Source organism: Muntiacus reevesi, chromosome 1 (genome assembly GCF_963930625.1).
Source record: "Muntiacus reevesi chromosome 1, mMunRee1.1, whole genome shotgun sequence".
In the NCBI taxonomy this organism is placed as follows: domain Eukaryota; kingdom Metazoa; phylum Chordata; class Mammalia; order Artiodactyla; family Cervidae; genus Muntiacus; species Muntiacus reevesi.
In genome coordinates, this window is record NC_089249.1 from 235,560,820 (window position 1) to 235,578,079 (window position 17,260).

The 17,260-nt window shown below is 41.6% G+C and overlaps 1 protein-coding gene across 3 annotated transcripts in view; it reads right to left on the minus strand.

The window, feature by feature from the left end:
* The window catches only part of PPP2R2B (protein phosphatase 2 regulatory subunit Bbeta), a 477,255-nt gene that overhangs the window by 112,179 nt on the left and 347,816 nt on the right, over nucleotides 1–17,260 (minus strand). For all 3 annotated transcript variants that reach the window (XM_065935657.1, XM_065935674.1, XM_065935665.1), the window contains 2 exons: nucleotides 14,044–14,209; nucleotides 7,371–7,483 (listed from right to left, as the gene is read on the minus strand). In XM_065935657.1, the coding sequence (XP_065791729.1) occupies nucleotides 7,371–7,483; nucleotides 14,044–14,209 (279 nt within the window). The remainder of the gene's footprint in view (nucleotides 1–7,370; nucleotides 7,484–14,043; nucleotides 14,210–17,260) is intronic.

Here is a 17,260-nt window from a genome sequence, read left to right on the forward strand (position 1 = left end):
GAGGAGCCTGGTGGGCTGCTGTCTATAGGGCTGCACAGAGTCGGACACGATTGAAGCGACTTAGCAGCAGCAGCAGCATATCCACAATGGAATATAACATATACACACAATGGTACACACACACACACACACACACACATATACATACAATGGAATATTACTCAGCCATAAAAAGGAATAATTTGTGTCATTTGCAGAGCCATGGAGGGATCTAGAGAATGCTATATAGAGTGAAGCAAGTCAGAAAGAGAAAAATAAATATTGTGTATTAACACATATATTGGAATCTAGAAAAAATAGTACAGATAAACCTATTTGCAAAAGAAATAGAGACACAGACACAGAGAACAAACATATGGACATTTGGTGGGAAGGAGAGAGATAAATTAGAAGATTGGGATCAACATGCATATATTATTATGTATAAAAGAGATAACTAATGAGAACCTACTGTTAAGCACAGGGGGAAAAAAGAAGGTACAATCTGCAGGACAAATATTAAGTTAACCTTAAAAATGCATTTCAATATACAGTAAGTGCAGACAAATATTGTTTGACTCCACTTATATGAGGTATGGATGGAGTGGAATATTAGTCACAAAAAAGAACAAAATAATGCCATTTGCAGCAATATGGATGTATCTAGAGACTATGTGAAGTAAATCAGAAAGAGAAAGACAAATATCACATGATATCATTTACATATAGAATCTAAAATATGACACATATGAACCTACCTATGAAAAAGAAATGACGTAGAGAAGAGATTGGTGGTTGCCAAGGGTGGAGGTTTGGGGAACAGGTGCAGTGGGAGGTGGGTTAGCAGATGTACGCTTTTATATGTGGAATGGATAAAGAGCAAGGTTCTACTGTATAGCACAGAGAACTATATCAATATCCTATGATAAACCATAATGGGAAAGAATATAGAAAAAAGAATGTATATGTAACTGAATCACCTGGTTGTTCAGCAGTAATTAACACAACATTGTAAATCAGCTATATTCAACAAAAAATTAAAGAATGTGTGAATCCTGAACTGACAGAACTAGTCATGAGCAGAAGGCACGTGTGTGAAAACATGATATAATTTAACCTTTACTCTAAAAAATAGCGCATCTATTGTGTGCTCAGCTTTTGGCAGAAAAGCCTTTGCAGCCATGAGCCTTGCCCTCCACTTCCCCCAAAATGGAGCTCATACATTAAGAAAGCTTTGCCAAAGAATTTTAAGAGTCCTAAATAATGAAATCCCCCTGCTCTGAAACCATGAATTAGTATTTTCTTAGGATGCAGCTGTAGGGAATCATAATGAAAAGCATCAGATTTGGGGTCAGATGGACTAGGTTCAAATCCCAGCGCCACCACTTTCTATCCTTGAGATCTTGAGCAAACATTTACTGAGTACCCAGCATGTGCCTGAGCTACAGGAGAGAAGACGCATGGTTCCTGCTTTCATGGAGCCTCCCTTTTAGGGAAGTGGGAGGGGAGGCCAACACTGGACGAGTGATACATCTGGCCAGGAAAAAAGCTAAGACTAAAGCGGCAGTGGTTTTGGTGGGAATGTAAATTGGTACAGCCACCTATGGAAGAGAGAATGGAGGTTCCTTACAAAACTAAAAATAGAGATGCTATATGATTCTGTAATCCCAGTCCTCGCCATATATCCATACAAAACTATAATTCAAAAAGATTATGCACTGCGGACTCCTTTTTGAAAAAACTTATTCTATTAAGGCACTTGTCTATTTTTACTGATGCACAGCTAATTTACAGTGTGTTGGCTTCTGCTGAGTCGCAGGTGATTCAGTTATACTTACGGATACATTTTTTTGGTATTCTTTTCCATTATGGTTTCTCAGAGGGTACTGAGTACAGCTCCCTGTGCTATATAGTAGGACCTTGTTGTTTTACCCCTTACTTCTTGAAGTAGTATTCCCACACCCATGGATCTTCTGCCTGCCTCCTAGGGCTCAACACTGAAACCTTCTCATAGGCTACAAGAACTTCAGTGCTACTGTGCTTATCCAAACTCTACCCAGCCTCCAGAAGTTAACGTAATATTATAATATTCACAATAAGAGAGGATTATAAGAAGAAACAAAGAAAAAAGGGGCAGGGTAAGGATACCGAGAGTGAATGGGAAGATGTGAGTGTGCTGTTTTCCCTACAGAATTTGAGGACAGTTTCTCTGAGAAGGTGGCACTTGAGCAGAGAAATGAGGGAGTGAGGCTTTGGATGATCCAGAAAGGGTAAAAGAACCTACCGAGAGAGTCACTGTTAGGACAAGATGATACAAGGATATACAATCCAGCATCTGGCCCGTAGTAAGCACTCAATAAACGTGGCTATTATTATTATTATTATTAGCTATAAGGAATATCCATTAGAAAGCCTGAGTTCATTACATCCCCTTCATTTTGCAGGGGGGCTGGTTATGGCAACTCACAGGTTGGGAGCCCACACCTTCCAGACTCAATATTCGTACCATAATTAGCTCAAAAGCACATTTCCACCTAGCCTGAGTTTCCTCAGCAGCCGAGCCTAATGAGGGAAATAATAACTCCAGGTTCATTCTGCATAGACACATGCGCTAAGTGTGATTTCTCACCACACAGCTCTCCTCCTGGGCTAATTAAATTACTTCAACTGTGAGTTTCTATTGCCAAGAAAGGGCCTCCTAGCTGTGGGCTTTGGGAAGTTGAAAAGAAGGGCATGGAGACTCTTGCTAAGTAGAACTATGTAAGACCTCAGGGTGAGGTCAGAGGTCTGGAAATGTATATGCATGTGTGGATGAGAGAGGAGAAAGGCATAGAGAGACACATATACATAATAACAGCACTGATTATTAAGAAAACCATTTAAAGGCCCAATGTTCAATGTCCGTGTCCAAGTGGAAGAGTCATAGCTCCTGATCTTTAGTCCCAGCTTGGAAGTACCCAGGTGACAGACACTGGGTAAATCATCTTCCCTCTCTGAGGCAGCATCAGGTTGAAGGGTTTAGGGCCCTGTAGATCAGGGTCTGATGCTTAGTCTTGCCTGGTCTTGGACATCTTACTGAAACTCTGTGAAGCTCACAGGTTCAACAGAATTTAACAGTGAACTGTACCTCATGAAGTAGCCAATGCAGATGCAGTGTGCAACACGGCATACAGTCAATGCACAATAAATACTAGCTCCCAGCATCTCTACCTGCCAAATACCAGTCCTGCCTTCCTCGCTGACTGGTCTCAAGATGAATCAGGGAATTAGGTAAGTAAACAATTTGTGATAAAAATGGTATTTTACAGCTTATAAGGTGTTATTATTAAACTCTCATCATGATTATTACTTTGAATGTTATGATACTTAGTAGGAGATACAGGGTTCATAGAAGTGCTTCTCATAGTCTCTGTGGGTAATGAGTGAGTGGATTTGAAAGGTTATCTTGCATGAAAAAAGGAAAAAAAATAACAACACTCATACTTTGAAAAGCTGAGCCTCCCAGAACTGAAACATAGCAGGTTCATTACTCAGTGAGGATTAATTAGCTGTCGGGTATTATTAAATATTCTCACTCTCAAGATCCACGTAGAACTGGAAACTATGAAAGTGAATGAGAGGTAATCACAGGACAGGGAAGGGGAAAAAAAAGCCACAGTTGCTGGCAATGCAAATTTCAAGAGCAGAGCATGTTAGTAAATTATGGTCTGATTAATATCACATCAGCTTATTCTCTGTTTGGAGTCACCGTTCTGAAACGATGGTTTTCAGGGTTGCCTGGTATTTCTTCTTCTACCACTGGAATCAGAGAGAAAGAAGGCTGGCCTTTTCAGTGTTTGCACTGAAAGAACGCTGGAGTGTGGATGTTTACACTGAAATGAGGATACTTAAAAGCCTAGGAAGGTAGGAGAGAATTTTACAATATGACAGCGAATGCATTTTGTGATTTGGTATATTAACTGTTGAGATGATCGAAAAGTAACAGAGACTCATAAAAAACTAGAGCCTGGAAGAGCCTTAGAGATGCTAAAAGTCCAGGGATAACAGATCCCTTTGTCTCAATCACCAGGGGCTCATGATAAAAATACTGATCCCTCTGGACCCCTCAACTTGCTGCAGAGGATCACTGGGACTGAGTCGTGGGAATCTGCATTTATAACTGGCCCCCATGGTTGCAGGATCATTGCCATTGTGCAGTCCTCTGTTCAGTAGCTTAGAAACTAATTGTGGAGAGAAGAAATGTGATTCATTGGCCCAAGGTAGTTCACTGGCCCACAGATAGCTAATAAGACACAAGAACCAGAACTGGGGTTTTCTAAATCCCAGCCACCTGTCAGGTTCTCCTTCCATATTTGATAAGTACAGGTCCACTTTACAATATCACTGCATCATTCGGGGGACAATCTCTGTGCTAGTGAAATTTACAGTCATTCTCTCCTCTTCATCATGGGAATGGCATTCTCCTAGAGGTTAAACAGATGTATGAAATCTCACTGGATGCACGGATAACTGGAATTCATAGTGGAGCCTGGAGGTAGCACCTGAGAAATTCCATCCACAAAGCGAACAAGGGCAAGGTAACATTTGGGCAGCAGTTCATGTTATAAACTCCCCAGTGGCCCCCTGATCCATTTCTCCCATAGGACTGCAAAGTCCTGAGGGATGAAATACTGTCTTACTCTTTCTGTATCACCAGCGCTGTGCTTGCCACTTAGTAGACATCAGTCAACACCTTAAGCAGTGAAGACAATAGTATAAAAATTATATGAAAAGGAAAATAGGAATTTTCTCAAACATGTAGAAGACCTACTATCGCTAGGGGGTAATAAGAGCCATGAAAATGGTGCTGATGAGAGTAATACTAAACCATCAATACTGAATCCTCACAACAATCCCAGGAAGTAGTGACCATCCCTCAACCCTGTTGTGCAGATACGATATGGCAGGCAGGAGGCGCTTAAGTGATGTGTCCAAGGCCCCAACCAGAGAGGAATGGAGCCAGAATTCTATTCCAGGACAGACTGACTCAGTGTTCATACTCTTTACTACTATGCCTTCGGGTCTCCAAAACCTCTAAGCAGTGACAGCACTGACCCACTCTGATAAGGTGGATGTCCATGGCCATTCTCCATGCTGAAGGCACAGGCAGACAGGAGGAAACAGCCACCAATGTTTGTTGGCCCATACGAAGCTCAATAGAAGAGCAGGTATCAATTACTACTGCATACACATGCAACAGCCCAGCTCTATAGCCAGCAAAGAGTCTGTGCTCAAAAAGCATCTGCTGAATAACAGATGAGCAAGTGAATGAATGAATGAACAAACCAACAAGCTAGATAATCATGGAACTCAGTGATCATTCAGGTCCCACATCTGTCTCTAAACGTAGGGAAACAACCTCTTTTTCCCACAAGTACTTCTGTGTCTGGGCTTTCTAGGTGGTTCAGTGGTAAAGAATCTGCCTGCTGATGGAGGAGACATGGCTTTGACCCTTGGGTCGGGAAGATCCCCTGGAGAAGGGAATGGCAACCCACTCCAGTATTCTTGCCTGAAAAATTCCATGGACAGAGGAGCCTGGCGGTCTACAGTCCATGGAGTTGCAAAAAGAGTTGGACACAAATTAGCTACTAAACAACAACAACTTCTGCATCTCTTTTCCTAGGTTTTGGTCTTTAGTACAGCTGCTGGCATCTGAAAGAACATATTTTACCCAATTCTGGAAGTTGCCTAGAGCCAGAGCTGGTCTCAAAACCTGCCTGCTTTACCATTCACATTGAGCACTCCAAAACTAAAGTCATCACTCAGTCCTAAATCATTTTACTCTTTATCTAGAGGGCCATCCTTTAAAAGTCAGCTTTTAGAAATCCGTTTCTAACACCATTTCCCTGCCAGACCTATCCTGGTCTCCCAGAACCAAACATAATTTCTTCCTCCTTTGATCAAACTGCAGCTCTGACTCTCACTGCATTTATCTCACTCTATATCACTGAAGATGGTGATTGCAGTCATGAAATTAAAAGATGCTTACTCCTTGGAAGGAAAGTTATGACCAACCTAGACAGCATATTAAAAAGCAGAGATATTACTTTGTCAACAAAGGTCTGTCTAGTCAAGGCTATGGTTTTTCCAGTGGTCATGTATGGATGACAGCTGGACTGTGAAGAAAGCTGAGCACCGAAAAATTGATACTTTTGAACTGTGGTGTTAGAGGAGATTCTTGGGAGTCCCTTAGACTGCAAGGAGATCCAACCAGTCCATCCTGAAGGAGATCAGTCCCGGGTGTTCATTGGGAGGACTGATGCTGAGGCTGAAACTCCAATACTTTGGCCACCTCATGCGAAGAGTTGACTCATTGGAAAAGACCCTGATGCTGGGAGGGATTGGGGGCAGGAGGAGAAGGGGATGACAGAGGATGAGATGGCTGGATGGCATCACCGACTCAATGGACATGAGTTTGGGCAGGCTCCAGGAGTTGGTGATGGACAGGGAGGCCTGTCGTGCTGCAATTCATGGGGTCGCAGAGTCGGACAGGACTGAGCGACTGAACTGAACTGATGTAGTGTTATAAACATTGACATGTTAGTCCTACACATCCTCTTTTCTTTCCAGACTGTGCACGTCTGAATGGCAGGGAGGAAGCTACTTAGACTCTAAGAGTAGAGATCATTTCTAGAGTGCCAGCCATGGAGTAAGGACTTTCCATCCATACTGCATTTTACCTTTAGAAGTCCACGCACAGTAAGGTACTAAGTTCACTGTTTTACAGACAGAGAAACTAAAAATAACTTGCATGACTGAAATTCAAAAAGAGAATGTGACAGGAAATGCTACTTAATACTCTACAATGGACTATATGAGCAAAGAATCTAAAAAAAGAATGGATATATGTATAACAGATTCACTTTGCTGAACACTTGAAGCTAACACAACATTGTAAATCAATTATACTCCAATGAAAGTTAAACAAAAAATGAAAAAGGAACGTGACTATGTAAGTGGCAGAATTTGAACCAAGGCCTGTGCCTGTTTGATTTAAAAGTTCATGTTCTGCATCACAAGATTCCAGCTTCCCATATGAGTCGTCCTATCCCCGTACCTTGAAGATGCTCGAGATGCTTTTGATGATGCAAAGAGACTGGGCTAGGAACACAGTAATGTATAGCGGTCCTGAGGGCAAGTCCTTGGTGACAAAAGGAAATGCATGGACTTACAGTCATCACAGTTTGGTGCCTTCTTGCTCCTCCATCTGCCACCAGAGACTCAGGGAGCCTGGGATTCTGTCTGACCTCCCTCCCTCACAGCTGAGAGCTGTAACCCTCAGGAGCAGCCAGTGTGCGGCCAAACTCCCCGGACCCTGGTTGCCAGGGAAACTGAAAGACCGCTGTGCCTACCCGCAAGGTGGTGATGGTGGTAGGATCTCGCAGCCGGCCCTCCTCATCTTTCAGATTGTAGCCTTCTGGCCTCTTATCACGCTCGCTGACTTTCCACAGCTTTACAGTTTTATCTGTGGAGGAAACCACGATGACAGTGAGAGTAAGCTCGTAAAGAAGGTTATTTATTTATTTTCTTTTGCAGGATGGGGGTGGGGGTGGGGGTGGTGGGGCAGGGAAAAGAGGAGGTCAATGGACGGGACTGCTATGGGAGCTGGCTCATGGCAAGGACTGAGTGTGCACATCTCAAGGCCTTTGAGGGCAGAGTTCATGCTTCCAAACAAAACCATTTATTGTGCTGAGAAATGGCTTCCCTGACAATGGACTGTTAAAGCTATAGCTTACACATTAATTGGGTTAATTCAATAAAAATATGCCCTGAACCTTGACTAAGAGTGGCCACAACATGTATAGAATTAATGATGTAACCATGTTCACACTTGCCATGGAGAATTTATTCAGTGTTCACAATAACCCTGAGATGTAAGTCCAATGCTTGCATCCCCCCTCGCTAACACTGTCCCTGCTGCTGCTGAGTCGCTTCAGTCGTGTCCGACTCTGTGCGACCCCATAGACGGCAGCCCACCAGGCTCCGCCGCCCCTGGGATTCTCCAGGCAAGAACACTGGAGTGGGTTGCCATTTCCTTCTCCAGTGCATGGAAGTGAAAAGTGAAAGTGAAGTCGCTCAGTCGTGTCCAACTCTTCGTGACCCCATGAACTGCAGCCTACAGGCTCCTCAGTCCATGGGATTTTCCAGGCAAGAGCACTGGAGTGGGGTGCCAATGCCTTCTCCACACACTGTCCCTAGCCTGACCCAAAAGGCCCTCCATGACCGCACCCCGAGGTCCTCATGCTTTATGGTTTCACTGTCCACCCTCCTCCCTGCCACCTCTCAGGTTTCTGCCACCTGGCTTCCTTACAGCTCCTTGTATGGGCTAACCCTACTCCCGCCTTTTGCACTAGCTGTGCCTTCTGCCAGGAAAGTCCTTTACCCTCTTTTCACAATATTTTTTCGTTCACTTTACTCTCTCTATGTCCCAACTTCACCAGAGCCATTCCTAATTAACCTACAGAAAGATGTTTCCCTCACCATTCTCCATCCCCTCTTCCTGCTTTATTTTTCTTCAGAGTACATTTTACTACTAGCAACTTAGTTATCCTGCCTTCCTTGTTAGAACATAAAATCATCGAAGACAGGGATTCAGTCTGTCGTGTTCCTAACTACACCTTCAAGCACCTACAAAGGTTGTTGTTCAGTTGCTCAGTTGTGTCTGACTCTACAACCCCATAGACTGCAGCACGCCAGGCTTCCCTGTCCTTCACTATCTCCCGGAGTTTGCTCAAACTCATGTCCATTGAGTTGGTGATGCCATCCTACCATCTTGGATGTTCAATAAATATGGGGTGGATGAATGAATGCATCTCATTTATACAGTGTATCTTGCTGGCAGTACTCAGGGAAGTAACATGAGAAGGAGATTCATCTGAACGCTTTCCCCTTTCAGGCTCTCTTCTGAGTCTCCTGCTGGAAAAGACTTTTCTCACCTTTATACTGTCCCAGGACTTTACACCACTTCCTGAACCCTGTCATTCTCTATAGGAAATAAAACAGAGGTGAGGACTCGAATGCTCATGGGAGGTAGTCAGTGCCAGGGGAATGAGTGAAAGGGCTGGGGTCTCAGGGGAACTGGAGGTGGCATGCCCCGTTTGCAGGTCTTCCATTCTATTTTTGTTTTTTTTTTTTAAAGTAGAGTTGACTTACAATGTTGTGTTAGTTTCAGGTGTATAGCACAGTGCTTTAGTCATATATATATATATATACACACACACACACACACATATATATATATATATTCTTTTACAGATTCTCTTCCCTCATAGGTTATTACAAAATGTTGAGTATAGTTTCCTGGGCTGTACCGTAGGTCCTTGTTTGTTACCCATTTAATATATAGTAGTGTGCATATGTTAATCCATTTTTTAAGGAAACATATTTGGGTCAAATAGATCATGCCTGTGACGGCATGCCTTCGCAGGCCTTTCTTCTCGGATCCTGTGTTCTCTCTCCATTCTCATTCTTCTCTTGGACAGCAGGGATCCTGCTGCCTCCTCTGTGTCTTGCTCCGTGCTTGCACAGGGTGGCTTTGAAAGCAGACAGCCCTGGACCACATCCCCACTCCAACTCCAGCCCCCATGCGGCCGGGGACTGGGATCCCCACGCAGTAGGTGCCTAACTGGTCTTGGGGTGACACCCAAATGAGAGTAGCAGATAGGGCAGGAAGAGGGGTGCAGAACAGCCAGCTCAATTTGAATTGCAGAAATAGGAGTCATTTGTTTAGTGTAAGTATGTCCCTAATATTCCAGTCTTACAGACAGAGATACTTAACTTCTCTACGCCTCAGGTTGTTTCTTTGTAAATTGGGGAAAGCAAATGTCTTTCTCATGGGACTCTTTGAGGGTTAAGTGGAAGACTGCATGTAGAGAGTTTAACCCCGGGTCGGGTTTCTAGTCATGGCTCACAGATGGCGGTGCTGTCGGCAGGAGGAGGCTGGCACCTGCTCTGCAGTAATGAGATGCTGCTCTGACAGCATGGCGGCACCGTGATGCCACCAGCACATCCTATTTCCTCCCCGCAAGGCTGTCAGGGGACGAAAGCCGCCCCTCTACCTGCCTGAGCGAGGATTCCCCAGCTTGTCTGCTCCCGCCCCGCTCCCCATCTCTCCTCTGTGAGCGCCCGTCCTCAGCAGCCCGAAGAGCGCCAGCCACGTGGTGAGGTGGGCTTCTGCCGTCATCCGGCTGTCCTAACAGAGAAGGGCTTCCTGACATGTGGGCATCACACAGGCTGTGTCTGCTGGCACTCCTGTCAAGTCTGCTAAGGGTAAGATCTGTGCTTTCAGCCCGGCTTGTTCGAGGACAAGGCAAAGAAGCCTCTCCTAGATGCTGTGTTGAATTTAGAACTTTCTAGCAAAGCTCTTCTGGTCCGAATACAGACTGCATAATGACCTGCTTTTTAAGGTGGGAAAATGAAACTTGGGCCATGTTTATATAGTCACTTGATTAACTACTAATCAGAGATCAGAGTAGATTAGCTACTAGAGCTCAGAAGAACCCAAATCAGTGAATCTTAGTACCAATTATTTTCTATTGCTTGGCTTTGGAATGTATTCCATCCTAATGGCAAGACAATTCTCATATTTTTCTTATTATGAATGATAAATTACTATTCCAAAAAAGAGAGAAATTAGAGGTAAAACATAAAGAATAAAAATTCTTAAAATCCCTCCAGTCCAGGACCACCATTATTAACAGTTTACGATACAGTTAATAATACAGTTACAGTCTGCAGTATTTTTTCTATGCATTTTTTGAAGAGGGGTACAAACCTATAATAATATCACATAGATTTATATTTCTCATTTTATTGTAAAACTGGTACATGTAATTGTAGAAAATGAAAATGAATATAAAAGTAAAAAAATAAAATAAAACTTTCTCAATTCCACTAGACAAAGACAACTATTATGAAAATTTTGTGTATATCCTTATATTATATTGGATGTGGAATTACATAACTGCTTTTAATAAATGTAACATACTATACATAGCTTATACTATGCCTTTACCCCAATCATTTATCTATTTATACCAACATCTATCTCCACATAATGTATAACTGAGAATTAGTTAAAGGTCTAGAAATGGGAGACATTAATAAACTATAGAAAAGTCATACAATGGAATACTATGCAGTCATTGAAAATGTTATAGTATTTTAGGAGAAATATTTCACAATTACAAAGATATTCCTGTTACTATTATATTATTAAATTAAAAATCTGGTTGCAAAGTTATAGAATATGTCTCATTTTTGGTAAGAAACAGATTTATCCAAGTCACTTTTCTATTCCTTTTAAAAAACCATTAATAGTGGTTCTCTCTAAACAGGAATACTTTCCTTATCTTCACTCTGCTTCTCTGAATTTTCTAAATTTTTTACAATGAACAATTACTACTTTCATAGCATGAAAAACAAATTAAGTATACCTTTTCACCTGATCATAGGTATTATGATAGAAGTAGACATCTAAGTAAAGTAATGTGTCTTCAGCTGATGAATAATTTCAAGGTCTAGCTTCACAACTGAATGTTGGTTTTATTTTTCATTAAAAACTGTAAAGCTGGGACTGTATTCTAGCAGAAGATTAAAAACTGTACCCGGCTATAATGAGATAAGCACAATTTTTTTTTAAAAGATAATTGATGGTGAATTCAATTCGATTCCCCATGGTTAGGATGCCTGGAGTCATTCTTGACTTTATTATCACAATTTTTCTTGACTCAGTATCTTGAAGCTTTGTGGATAAAAAAGTCTGAGAAACATGTGGCTGATACCATGAGTAATGGCTTTTTCTTCCTTTCGGCTGGCTCTCTGAGTAGTTTATCATTACTTGTGGCATCTTTAAACACAATCTTATCATCTATCTTCATTGTGTCTTTTGTACAGTAATTCCGATTGTCTTCCATTAATTTTTGCATGTTAACCTATTTGCCTTAAGGGGAATTCTCAACCTTAATATTAGTATAAAAAAGAAAATCACATATGAGCATGGGGATTTGTCTTCTAAGAATCATTTTGAGATGCTGGTGGCATATGAAATAGCATCCCAAATGGGAAGATAATATCCTTGTTAATCAAAAAACTATTTAAAAACTCAATTAACAGAACATTATGCTATATAATTAATCTTCATTGCATTTCACTGGTTTCTTCCCCATCCCCCCACAAAGTAGTTAATATGTCTTTGACTTTTATTATAATAATCAATAGGCTAAATTTCATAATACAAAGCTAGCCTAGAGAAGATAATCAGATACTTTTTTTTCTGCCTGAAGTAATTAAGTCAAAATCATCAGAAGTTTCTTTCATTCTAAGTTGTGTTGAGTCTGTTGAGCCTTTGAGTAAAACTTAAAACTAAGAGAGAAGAACTTGAAACAAATTCACTTTTGGAATATCAAGATCAAAAGACCTCCTGGAGAAGGGAATGACAACCCACTCCAGTATTTCTGCCTGGAGAATCCCATGGACAGAGGAGCCTGGCGGGCTACAGTCCATGGGGGTCCCAAAGAGTCAGACACAACTGAACAACTAACACAAAAATGCAAACAAAACAATAAATACAGTTATGAGAAAGAATTAAATTACTTGGAATCTGGAGAAACAGATGAGTGGAAATCTGGTCATGTTGAGATAAGCTATGCTTGAATAACGCTACGCTGGATACTTTAGAACCATTACTTTATAGATTTATACACTGGCTTTTACATTTGAGGGATTTGGGGCGTTCATATATACTAAAAACTTTCCCTCTTTTATCATGATATTAAAATAAAAATTGTAAGAACTTAGAAAATGAAAACAATAAAAGTAACAAATTGACAAGTCACTCATAATGTATAAGATTAGTTACAATAAATTTTTCAGTGTGTTTCATTGCAGTCTTCAAAAATGCTAATATAGGTTTGATCATTGTATATATACAGTCTGCATTTTGTTTTATCTTGACATATGAGCATTACCCTTTCTTAATAAATGCTGGAGATAGGCAAAAAGCAAACCCAATGTTTCTTGATTTATACTTAAATGTATACTCCTCAAAGACTCACACAGAGGATGAAATAAGTCTCTTTCCAGCTTATTTGTTTGGCTGAGGGTGTTTAATTTGTGTGTACTAAGCCTCTTAATTGTTATGCTATTCAATTAGCACCCTTTTGTATTTGATTTTATCCTGAATTATTTTGAGCATAGATGGCTTCTTTCAAGTAGAGTATTAAAAACCTTTAGAGTTGGTAATTCCACTGTATAGAGGTTTAAAGATTAGCATAGAATCAAGTTCTCTATGCAACCCCTAACATCCTCTTCTCTCTGATCCATTTATATCAGTTCCTCCCCCCAAACCAATAAATGATGTAAGAAAAGTACGGAGGGAGAAAGAGAAGAAATCATTACTTGATCCATTTTTTGATGATGTCCCTGGGTTGGGAAGATTCCTTGGAGAAGGGAATGGCTACCAACCCCAATATTCTTGCCTGGAGAATTCCATGGACAGAGTCGCGTGGCAGACTATAGTCCACGGAGTCTTTCACTTTCTCTACTTTCCTTCCTGTCTTCTTGACCTATGTTCCTAGTAGGGCGCTTGCTTGTGTCAAAGACATCTGCTTTCCAAACCCCCAAATATATTCAGGGATTAATAACTTCTATTGAGTGTGCCAAATATATAGGGACGGCATGTTTCGTTTCCTGAAATGTGTTCCCACAATAACATTCAGTGAATCTTAAGACAGGAAGTCACATTCCAAAAACACCTGGAAATAATCTGCATTTGTCAAAAACTACAGATAACAAGTCTCACAGAATTCAGCCATAAATTTGTTATTTTTTTAAAAGGAGTAAGTACAATTTACTGAGTTTCTATTCTTAGTCAGGCATTCTGCTAGGCATCTTGCAAGAATGGTTTCTAAGTTTTTCAACAGCCTGCAAGGTAAAAAGGAAAATGGTGGCTAAGAGAGATTAAAATACATGGTTTGCTGACTATATCTCTGAAAACATCAAACGAGGTAAGTTACCTTCACCTACCATTAGTAGACAGAAGGAAGTAGGCTGCATTCTGCTGAGGGAGCCATCTTATTTTATTGATTTTTTCTTCTATTTCTAAACTTTTCAGGTAATCGAACTCGGGTTCATGGCTCTGGAATGTGCTGTAAACATTGTATTCACCCCTACGATGAACCTGATTTTTACTCTGTAGGAAGGGAAAAAAACACATACACCAAAGATTAAATCATATAAGCCAACTGAAAATTCACCAGTTCCTACTTTTTTTGAGCAGGATCATGAGAGGTGGGATGGGCAGACCGTGTCCAAGTGGGCTGAGGGCAGGACTATGCTGACCACAGGTTCCTCTTCAGTCCCGTGGCCTCATGCCATTTGATTGTGCACCCCTGGTGGTAAACAGTGGCACCTCCAATATTTACATATTTTTATTTATAAAGTATATACATAAACTGCTGCATGGGCATAGGGTGTACATCATAAAATATATGTAGAAATAGAAATTGAAGTAGGACACGAGTTTTGTTTTTAGGTGACTGTGCCACATGGCATGCAGAACTTCCTAGGCCGGGAATCGAACTCACACCCCCTGCAATGGAAGCATGGAGTCTTAGCCAGTGGACCACCAGGCAAGTCCCAACAACATGATTTCAAAATCAATAGATGTTCTACTATTTCCTGTGTCCTAATGGATGTCTTGGGCACCCTTAGGAGTGAGTCATCCAATGCTGATGTCCATATAGATGCATATCAATCCTTTATGAAGGACACAGAACTGTAGCATCTACACCCCTCATTGGCCTTTTATAACTCATCAGATCTTCACAGGATCTCTGAGAGGTTCCCAGGGCAGGGAAATGGACCAAACAGGCTCAGAGATATTAAAATGACACACAGCTTATTAGGATCAGATCTCTCCCTCTCCTTTTCCCATCATGAGTAACAAAACAGACATGAGGGCAGATAAGACATGCAGATTATTGGGAGAACTATGAAACTTTACACTGGCTTTCCCTTAGCATCGATTATGCAAAGTGCACATAGCAGGAACTGAATAAATAATGGGAGAACAGATCATGAAGGGGGGGTGTGGAGAAAGGGACAAGAGAAAGAAGAAAGATGGACAGGAGGAAAAGAGGGTGTGAGAGAGAAAGGGAAGAAGGGAAAGATGAAGGGAGGTTTGCATTTTAGGATCTTGTGACCAAGAGTCTCAAGATCCAGGCTTGGGAAAACTATGTGCACAAATTCAAATCCAGGTCTTATTAGGCATTTGTCATAGATGCATGACTCTTAATTAAAGGTTTAAATTAAAAAAAAAAAACACACACACAAAACTATTTCTGGGTGGATACTGGACATTCAAACCCAAGCCTCAATTTACTGATAGGTGATGGTACTGATGTTAAATGTACTCGTGAGGGCATTGAGGCTCTTTAAGCAAATTCTCCAGGATGGTGTCACTTGAGCATTCATACACAGGAGTCGCCCACAGGAGCTGAGAGGAGATCTGACTTAGATGTTGCCACATGTCTGTGTTTCTCAAGCTCAGCGTTCATTCAACCCCAAGCCTTGCCACAAAACTCAACGGTGAACTGCATGTTATTATTCTCAACATTTTTTCCTTATTGAACAAAACCACTGGCCTTTGGAAAATGTGTCCCCCTCCATTCTACTAATGAATCAGGCTTCCCAAATATTTCAGTAAATTAAAATAGGTGAAACCTATAAATAGCTAATGGGAAACACGGAACGGAATATTACTGGCGACATGCTGCCTTGGGTAATTTATGCTAAACAGCTCCTCTGGTTTCTCTTTATCATTACTAGGAACCTAATTGGATTAAAAAAATTGAAGAAGAAGGTTTAAAAATCAATTTTAAAAGGACTTTAGAGGCTGACATACTTGCTCCTGTCCTGTTTACTGCAGAAAGAGCTCGTCCACCTGAACAATAAATTTTTAAGAGCCTTGATTTGCTACCATCCAAATCAGACTGTCAAGTGTGTGGACTATGTGCCAGACCAATTAGCAGTAGGCAGCTCCGGAAAAGCAGGAAAAATTCCAGGTCACGAAGAGCTATTAGTTTCTACTTGCCAACCACATTTTCGTGTTTCCAGGGCCAATGGAATAGGCTGGGTGCCTGAATTAATGCTGAACACTTGAATTCATACAGAACCCCGAGGGATTACCATGCCCTTATAGAAATTAATTGCAAATAATGTGCAATTACCAAATATATCACCTCTAAATGAGACTTCCCTTTTTGGAGGGGAGATGGAACACAAATGGCTTTGAGGCACAAAGCAGGCTTTAAATTGCTAGGGAAGTCTCTTGTGAAGCCTCCCTCCCACACGGGGGGCTTCCCGCTACGCCACACTGGGTGAATCTCCGAGGCAGGCAGTAGCAGATGGGAGAGTCACTTGAACACAGACTGGCCTGCTGTAAGCTTCAGGACCCTGCCAGGGGAGGCCAAGGAAATCAAATTGGGCCATAATTCTGTTCTGCCGGAACAGAAGCAGACACCCCAAAAAAACTCAATTTATATGAAAAAGAGAAGCTATTCCTAGTGGAACCCAAGTCTCAGGAAGAAATGGGCTTTTCGAGATTCACTGGGAGTTAATGACTCCTGCTTGGAAGGCATAGAGGATTCAGCTGCAGGGAACTTCATGTCATCCATAGTAAAGTGTGGCCTTCCCAGGCAGTGCTAGTGGTAAAGAACCCGCCTGCCAAGGCAGGAGACGTAAGAGATGTGGGTTTGATCCCTGGGTCAGGAAGATCCCCTGGAGGAGGGCATGGCAACCCACTCCAGTATTCTTGCCTGGAGAATCCCATGGACAGAGAAGCATGGTAGGCTACAGTCCATGGGGTCACAAAGAGTTGGACACGACTGAAGTGACTTAGCATGCACGTGCATAGTAAAGTATGAACCATGTTCTTTGCTCAGATGTCATTTTCCGGGATTTCACTCACTTAGGTAGAGGGAGCTACATTTTCTTATCTGACCCAAGTTATCCTTTTCACATTTGTTGGGGGAAAGGCTGTATCTTTTATCCCAGGTATTCTGTTAGGACTCCCTGAATTTCTAAATTCAAGAGAGTTAACCCCACTGAAAAAGAAGGTGTTACATTCTACAAGCATCTGTGGCATTTTGCAGATCCAGAGAAATGAGGTCGTTTTGAATGTGCAGTACCCAGGATTGGAAAGGAAGACTTTGTCCAGAAAAGGCTCTGATTCCAGGTGCTT